Source organism: Orycteropus afer, unplaced genomic scaffold (assembly GCF_000298275.1).
Source record: "Orycteropus afer afer isolate SDZICR_OR568_19922 unplaced genomic scaffold, OryAfe1.0 scaffold00010, whole genome shotgun sequence".
Classification (NCBI taxonomy): domain Eukaryota; kingdom Metazoa; phylum Chordata; class Mammalia; order Tubulidentata; family Orycteropodidae; genus Orycteropus; species Orycteropus afer.
In genome coordinates this window covers 3,549,947-3,558,887 of record NW_006921597.1, presented here as the reverse complement: position 1 = coordinate 3,558,887, position 8,941 = coordinate 3,549,947, and the positions used below count along the sequence as shown (strand labels likewise).

General features: G+C 47.7%; 1 protein-coding gene across 1 annotated transcript in view; it reads left to right on the top strand.

Moving 5' to 3' along the window:
• The first annotated feature begins 3,289 nt into the window (after positions 1–3,289).
• The window catches only part of PHGDH (phosphoglycerate dehydrogenase), a 48,777-nt gene continuing 43,125 nt past the window's right edge, over positions 3,290–8,941 (top strand). The window contains exon 1 of the mRNA XM_007948497.2: positions 3,290–3,427. Within this exon, the coding sequence (XP_007946688.1) occupies positions 3,290–3,427 (138 nt within the window). The remainder of the gene's footprint in view (positions 3,428–8,941) is intronic.

The following is an 8,941-nucleotide window of genomic DNA, read 5'->3' as shown; positions in this document are numbered from 1 at the left end:
CAGATACCTAAAATGTGGAAACCAGAGTGGAGTGTGTCCTTGACCTGAGACCCTGGAAGAGAGACCCTGGCATACGTCATGAGAGACGGCAGGAGCAGAGCCAAGAGCCTAGCATGAGAGATGGCAGTAGCAGAGCCCAGCAACCAGCATTAAACAGCAACAGGCTTACCAGCTCATGGAGGAGAAAGCTGGGGGCCACTGGGTAGGTGGTTTCCTGGCAGAGTGGGTTGCCTTTGGGCATTAATTAGTAGAAGAGAGCAGCTTCAAATGGAGTAGCAGGATGGCTAGCCCACGGAGCAAGAAAGCTGAGTGCTGTTTAGGCAGGAAGATTTCTGGTGGAGTGGATTGCCTTTGGCATTAATTGGCAGAAGCGGAGAGATCAAGGGAATGGGAAGCAGAGCTGCCTTACCCTTAAGGGTAGGACCATGGGCTTTTGGGGTGGAACTACCACAGATCCCTAGGTTTCAAAGAGCCAGGCCTTCACCAAGTTGGTTCTGGAGTGTGGGGCTGCTCGTTCATGTGAGCTAGTGGGATGGAGTCATAGCTGCTGCCCAAGAGGGAGTAGGCAGGGCTGCCATGCCCAAGAGGGAGAGGAACGGGGCCCACCAGGCGAAGGAGATGAGGTCGCCACTCAGGAACTAGGGGACTGGAGTAACCCAGTGAAAAAATATGGCTTTTCTAGCAGTAGTCCTCTATTTTGTGAAGTATTGGAAATCCCCGCTTCTATGCCTGTGCTCATGGTCCCATTTTGGAATGAGGTGTTGTTATGTTAATGAGGCAGGATTAGGATGGGTTGGTATCTTGAGTCACTGCTTCACTGGAAAGTGTAGTGTTCTGGTTACCTAGTGCCACTCTGAGAAGACTATACCACAGATGGGATGGCTTGAAATAACAGGAGTTTATTCTCTTATAGTTCAGGAGGCTAGAAGTCCAAGTTCAAAGTGCCAGGCTCTAGGGGCTGGGTGAAAGCCCCTCAACCTTGAGGTTCAGCTCTGCCTCCTGTTCCTGGTCCACTGGAGCTAGAGGCATTTCTTCACTCAGACAGCTGCTGGCTGCTAAGGCTGAGAAGCCCAAGGTTGACAAGTAAAAAAGGCATAGTCCCGATGTTACCAAACCACACTGCAGGCCATTAATTCAGGTCCATTGTAAGTCCCAAGGTCGGCAGAGCATGGCAGGCTGCTAAACAATGACATGGCTACATACAGGGTCCAAGCGTGCCATATGCTAGAGACCATTCCCCAAGGCTTCTCCTTATATACAGGAAGCAGACCACATTCCCTAAGGCAGCTACTCAGCTGCTTGTGGTAGATCCCACCATGGAGTTGATTGCCAGTCTCAACTGCCCAGCCACTCAACCAGGCCCAGCCAAGTTGACATACAAACATAACCACCACATGTAGTAAGTCTCCACACTTAGTTTCCTTGAGAGAATGATCTGCAGGCAATATATGTGAATGATCTGACAAAATTCTCTTTCTCACTCTAGATACTGCGTCTGGTTCAACATCATCTGACCTCTAGTTCTTGGGACTTGGATCAGCCTATTCTTTGACCTGATTTACCAGCTTTCACAGCCTTGTGAGCCAGTAGCCATTGTCTGACCTGCAGATATGGGTTTGTCACCCCCTTTACCCACATGAATAAGGAAGGAGAATCCTTCAGACTGATGCCTGACCCATGGGTTTGGGACTTACCAGTCTCCATAACTCTGTGAGCCATCCCCTTGGCAGATTGTAAGTTCTGTGAGATATTACAGTGAATTGCATAACCCAAGATGGGAAGGAGACTAGTCAGGTTGAGGAGGAGTAGTTGATGTGGTAGCGCACTTTGGAAAAGTTGGATATTTGGGACATCTTTAACCTCTGGTTCTTAGGAAGCAGCCTTGTGCTGATCCTTCTAAAAGAAATTATTTGAGCACATGTCTTACTGGAAATGAAGAAAACCTAGAGGAACAGAGATGCAAGGGACAGACATAGATTGCATTGACATTATTTGAACACCTGGTTCCATTACGACTTGATGAAAAGGGACACACCAAAACTTTTGCCAATACAACAACTTCACAACTGAAGTAGTGTGAAAACTGAAAAGGTGTGTTCCTTTCCACCACAATATAAAAGAGAGGGCAGGGAGGATCTATTAGCTTAAGGGTCTGAAAAGATCAAATATGGATGGATCCAGGTGTTCAAGTGTCAATGGCAATCTATGTCTGCCTCTTGCCTCTCTTTTCTTCTAGGTTTGCCACCCCATGTATGTGTCCAAGTAGAACTGGGCTCCTTAGGGTTTTCAGCGGCTTATTTTCCAAAGTAGATGCTCAGGCCTATTTTCTGAGGTGCCTCTAGGTGGACTGGAACCTCAAACATTTAGGTTAAATGAAAGGCACCAAACCACTGCCATCCAGTCTATTCCAACTCACAGCGACCACCACTGTTTCTGAGGTGGTAAATCTTTAAGGAAGTAGATTGTTCCATCTTCCTTCTGTGGAGTGTCTGGTGGGTTTGAACTGCCAACCTTCTGGTTAGCAGGTAAATGCCTTAGGCACTGAGCCACTAGCGGCCTTTTAACTATTTAACTTTCCATGTCCGTGTGTTTGGTACCCTCCTTTGTTAGGCCAAGAAGCCCAGGGTGTGCAGTGGTTAGGCGTTTGTCTGCTAACAAAAGGTGGGCAGTTTAACCCACCAGTGGCTTTGAGAGAGAAAGATTGTGGCAGTCTAAGTCGGTAAAGATTACAGCCTTGGAAACCTTCTGGGGCAGTTCTTCTCTTTCTTGTAGGATTACTATGAGTAGGAATGGACTGATGGAATGAATTTGCCTACCAGAAGACAGGGGCTACCTCTGCCGCCTCGAAAACAGTACTTTGGCCATAATAGTACCTTGTTGAGGAGTTAATGAATGAGTCCTCAAGGAGGGGAAGAGTAAAGGTGAAACTTATTTTTTCTCACTGTCAGAACGTATATTCCTTCTTTTGTTCCAGATATGAATCAGCTAATCAGCGTAAATTGTGTGAAGGGAGGAGCTTCTGTCGAGATTGAGAGATTGATTCATTTTTGGAGAATAATAAAATGGGCGGTGAGCTGGAAGGCTCGAACCGCGAGAAGGCGGGGTCACCGAGAGTTTGAGCATTTCTGTCCAATCAAAAGGAGGTGGTAGGAACAGGCCGGGCGGTAAAGGGGGAGCGGGAGCCCAAGAATCTAGCACAGTTACATGAGCTTTTCCGACCGAGCAGCAGTTTCTCAGCTTAGTTTCTACTGCCGAGGGAGTGCGGCGAATATCGAGGCCAACTCTAGCAATGGCCTTTGCAAATCTACAGAAAGTGCTCATTAGTGATAGCCTGGACCCTTGCTGCCGGAAGATCCTGCAAGATGGAGGGTTGCAGGTGGTGGAGAAGCAGAACCTGACCAAAGAGGAGCTGATAGCCGAGCTGCAGGTAATGCGAGTGATAAAAAGCGTAGGCTCCAGGCATCCTCTGCCGACACTGGCGGCTGTGCCCGGGTCACTGCTCCTCCTCCCCCTTTCTCCCGGGATCAGTCAATCCCAGGTCCTCCAGAGATTGTGGGCATGGGAGGGACGAAGAAAGGAAGGGAGAAACAAACGGGCGGGCTGCAGGATGCAAACTTTGTGTTCAGTTTGCAACAGCGTGTTTCAAGTTGGCATCCCGCGGGCACTGCAAAGTGCAGGCTGCTCCAACTGGTCCTGTAGGCTGCCCGCGGGATGCCAGCGCCTTCGCGCGCAATGGCCCAGGCAGCCGGCCGCAGCTTCTCCCCCGCGTGGCGGGGGTACGGGTGAACGGCGCCAAAGTGGCTCCCCCGGGGAGCCCGGGGACCCGTGACCCTCCCCAGATCAAGTCCTGGCGGGCTCGGCCGAGTCCAGCCTTCCTGGGGCGGGGGTGGGGTGGAATGGTGTGGGGGTAGGGGTGCTGGCTTAGTCCCAGCCTGTCTCGTGGCTGCTAAGGAAGCTGCAGGGGAAGGCGGTCCTGCCGGGGCTGCAAACGCCTTGCCGCCTTTCGTCTGATGCAAGACTTCTACGAGTTTTCACCGCCTCCTCGGCCTCCAGGGAGCGCTCCAAGCGAAGGGGGGCGGGCGGGGGGTGCTGCTAGATCCCCGCGCTGCCCATGCTGTAGCCTCCCACGCGGCCGCCGCCCGCCCCTGGGATTCTGGTTTAGCCTCCGACCTGGGCCAGGCCTGAGGCCCTCACCTTTGGCCTCACTTCTGATCTGGAATGGCCAGGCTGAACTAGAATCCCACCTATCCCAAACACCCCCAGAAACTTTATTTTCCTGAGCAAATCTTTCTTAGTAACTTAATCTCCTTTTGTTGTGATACGTAATGAGCTTCATCTACTTCAAATCTTAATCTTGCTTGAAAAGCCCCTGCGAAGTTTGATAGCTTTATCTAAAATGAGATTGATTTTGTGAACCTTGCACTCCAGTTACTGCATTTTTTCATCCTATCCCATCCCCCGATTTTCCCCTCGCACTGCACTGTTTCTCCTAACGGCCTCAGCGAATGTATCCACCCCTCTTAATAAAACCAAAAACCAAAAACACCAAACCTGTGGTCTTAGATTCTAGCTCATGGCCTTGGTCGCCCTTTAACCCACAGAGGCCACTGTTGATGTTTTAGTTTTGCCACAGCCTACAAAACCCACTGCCCAGAAGTTGATTCTGGTTCATAGTGACCCCCACTGGGTTTCCAGGGCTAAAAATATTTTAGGGAAGTAAGTTACCTATCTTCCTCCCAGGGAGCAGCTGGTAGGTTTGAACCGTTGATCTTCTGGTTAACAGCCAGATGTCTTAGCCACTATGCCACCAGAGCTCTTTTTGGTCCTCAAAACTATATGTGCACTCCTTGTCTACCCTTCTGTATGCTGCTGTGTTTCTCCATGAAATCCCCACCTCCACCTACAACGGGCTATTTCCCAATTCCTAGCTGCTGCTGTCTTGTACTCGAAGAAGTTTCCGACTGGATTCTGCCTTCAAGAAGCTTGCAGTCTAGGTTGGGTAGCACTGCTAACACACATAAAACAGTGGAATGACCAGATGACACAGTACTTAAGTGCTAAATTTGATTGTTCAGCACCCTTGCCTCTGCCTTTGTCATGTGCTGGCTTGGTGGGCAGTGGCTTCAGGCCCTGATCCTGGAAGCACTGGTAGATTTGGATGGATGCAAAGCTCCTCACGTGGCTCACCTCCTTTGTATGAATGGTGTCAGTGGCCTTGCCTGAGAAATCACCAGACAGGCTTTGTGGTGGCCTGCAGGCCAGCTTCTGACCCTTACTGGGGCACCAGGATGGGAAGAGTTGATTGAGTAGGGGCTTTGCAGCTTTCTACAGGAAATTTGAAATCTTAGGGCCCAAGGAGTGACCTGGGGACAGGGAGGGGCTGAGGACAGAATTCAGCCGGAATAGGTCTCTCGCCTGTGTAGTGGAGATTTTCCATGAAGTGGATACTGGGAGTCTGGAGCTGAAGCTTGGAGGACTCTTTAAAAATCACTGAAAATTTCTGGCAGGAAAGGATGGCTGTTTGTTGGCTGCCATGACTGCTGGACGTTGGCGGGCTGTTTGGGAGGGTGCTACTTTTTTTTTTCCCCAGGAATTGAGATCTATATATTTAATTTTTATTGTGATTTGGGTGAAAGTTTACAGAGCAAATCCATTTTCCATACAGCAGTTCATACACATTTTGTTTCATGACTTTACTGTTGTTGTTACATGCCGTGGAGTAAGACCCGACTCATAGCGACCCCCTCCTTGGTTTCTGAGGCGGTATCACTGTGGAAATAGATTGCCCAACCTTTCTTCTGAGGAGTGGCTGGTGGGTTTGAACCACCACCAGGCTTCTGGTTAGCAGTCGGCATTGACTGCAATCCCCATAATATAACAGCTTTCTTCTCACTTCTTCCCTGTAGTTCCCTCTTCCCTGGGTCCTTCTTTCTTATGCATTCCTGCCTTCTGAGCTGTGTTCTCAAGCAAATACTGCCTTTCTGTTCTCCCATGATTGCTAGTTCCTAGGGATTATATCAGGAGCTCTGGTAGCATAGTGCCTAAGGCACTTGACTGCTAACCAGAAGGCTGGCGGTTCAAACCCACCAGCCACTCCTCGGAAGGAAGGTTGGGCAATCCTACTTCCGTAGTGATACTGCCTCGGAAACCCAAGGAGGGGTCGCTATGAGTTGGGGCCGACTTGATGGCACATAACAACAACAACAACAAGGGATTATATCAAGGGCTCTGGTAGCATAGTGCCTAAGACACTTGACTGCTAACCAGAAGGCTGGCAGTTCAAACCCACAGAAGCCTGGTGGTTCACACCCACCAGCCACTTCTCGGAAGAAAGGTTGGGCAATCTACTTCCATAGTGATACTGCCTTAGAAACCCAAGGAGGGGTCGCTTTGAATCAGGTCTGACTGGATGGCACGTAACAACAACCACAAGGAGTATATCTACCTGGTATAAATGTTCACCCTATATGCCTGTCTATTGTTTGGTTGGAAGCCATGGGGTGAGTTCAATTCCCGGCCTGAAGATCCAATTCCATCCCCTAAGGGTGACTAGGGGCTGTTGTCTCAGAGTCTCATCAGCCCTGTCAGACCAGTAAACCTGGTCTTGTTTATGAGGGCTCTACATTAGGATCTGAGTGCCAGTTAATCTTGAGCATCCTACTAAAGGGTTCTTACTTTCACTTTAAGCCTTGTTATTCTGCATAGTGCCTCCCCACTTTATTTATTTATTTATTTAAGTACTGAAGGAAGCTTTAAGCATCCCTGCTAGAACTGGGACTGGCGTTGGGCCTCAGTTCTCATGCTTTTGTATTCTGAGCAGGCATAGTTTGCTCTCTCTCACTCCGTGGTCTGAAAGAAAAAAAGTAAAATCGTACCCCCAGAAAGATGCTTTTCCAATTTAACACAAGCACAGTTCATTAGTGGATAAAGGAATGGCTAGTAGGTCATAACTAGCATAACAAAATAGAAATTATCTGGGAGTGATACAGATAGGAAGATGAAGTATTGTTTCATGAAATTTCTTTCAATTATATGTGTGGTTGTGTGGGGTATGTGTGGTATGTGAGTATGTAATCATAACTTAAGAGATGTTTCTTATTGAGTCTCAGTCAAAAAAGTTTGAAAAACACTGGCTTAGAATAATAAAACATTATTTTGGAATTCACAAAACTCTTAGGCTGTGTACCCCTCTTTATCAGCAGATGTTGCACTGTAAATAAACCTAAGGTGTGGGAAAACAGATTTAAATAATCTTACTATTTACTAGTGGCTTTTAAATTTTGGCCATGGCCCACAATAAAAAAATCATTTTACAGCATAACTCAGTACACACATACATGTGTACGTGCAAGTGTGTATGTTTACATAAATGCACACTAAAGTTGTATCTTTATCTTAGACTTTTAGGAAAGATAAAGAAGGGGATATATCTCCATGCTAGAGACCATCTTTTGGAAAGCTGTTTTTAAACACCACATTTACACTAGGATTTAGTTTGTAGAAGTTAAGTAAGCATCCAGTTAATCAGGATCACATACGTTGTGCAAAACAGGGCATGCCTGCCTTCTCATTGAGTTCCCCTGTGATTTAAGTAGTGGCACAAACAACGCTAGAATTACCCCAAGGCCAAGTCTGTCCTCCTTGGGAAAGAAAGCATGTGCGAACTTGAGTGATGGCGGTGGATTTCTACTGCTGAGTTAGCACAGTTTGTCAGGAACAGCGTAAATCAAGCAGAACAGTGGCTGACTCTAAGCTGTAAGGCAGCTGAAGGATGGAAATTGGGAGGACACAAAATGTAGGGAGTTCCAGCTGCTGTGTTAAGATACAGAAAACAACATGCGGAGAGCATCAAGCAGCAGAGTACAGTCCAGTGCAGAGGAGGAGAGGATCCTGGGATACTGGAGAAGAAAGTTGCCATTAAGGTGGCTTTGACTCATGGGGGCAACCCCATGCACAACAGAATGAAACGTTACTAATTCTACACAATCTTCATGTCCGTTTTTGCAGCCACTATGTTATTGAGTGCATTTCATCCTGGGGAGCTTGCCTTCCAGCACTGTATCAGACAATACTCTGTTGCGATCCAAAGGGTTCCACTGGCTGATTTTTGGAAGTAAATCCCCAGGCTTTACTTCCTAGGCTGGAATGTCCCCTGAAACCTGTCCACCGTGAGTGACTTGCTGGTATTTGAAATACTAGTGGCGTAGCTTCCAGCATCACAGCAACACACAAGCCTCCATAGTTCAATCAACTGACAGGCGGTTATAATTATAGTAAATTCATGAAAGAAGACGTGGGCATTTGGAAGGGTCATCGTTTGCATAAGTAGAGGACTGGGGGAGGCAGCATAGAGCAAAGTCATGGAGAGTTGAGTTATGCCTTTGGAGGGGACAGTGCCTGAGTGTGCACAGAGTTAGAGGGATCAGTGAGAGAGAGGATGGTACACAAAACCCAAACCAAACCCAATGCCATTAAGTTGATTCTGACTCATAGAGATCCTATAGAACAGAGTAGAAGTGTCCTGTAAGGTTTCCAGGGCTATAAATCTTTACAGAAGCAGATTGCCTTATCTTTCTCCTACAGAGCAGCTAGTGGGTCAACCTACCAGCCTTTTGGTTGGCACCGAAGTGCTTTAACCACTGTGCTACCAGAGTTCCTTGGTTGGTACACAGGTTCAATACATGTTGACTGATTGAATGGATAGAGGGGATAGTTGACATTGTAAGAGACCTTGAAAGCTAGTTAACTGATTGATGTGGGATGCCCTGTTCTAGTTGTGGGACTAGGAACTGATGAATGGGCTTCTTCCAAATAGATTCCCATCTTGGGATAGGGAAGTTCTAAATGGACACCTCTTTGGCTCTGATTGGAGGCTTTTCAGAATTCTTGGTTTCAAAGAAGGCTGGTTTGAGCGGGCACTCCTCTTTTTTTTTTTTTTTTT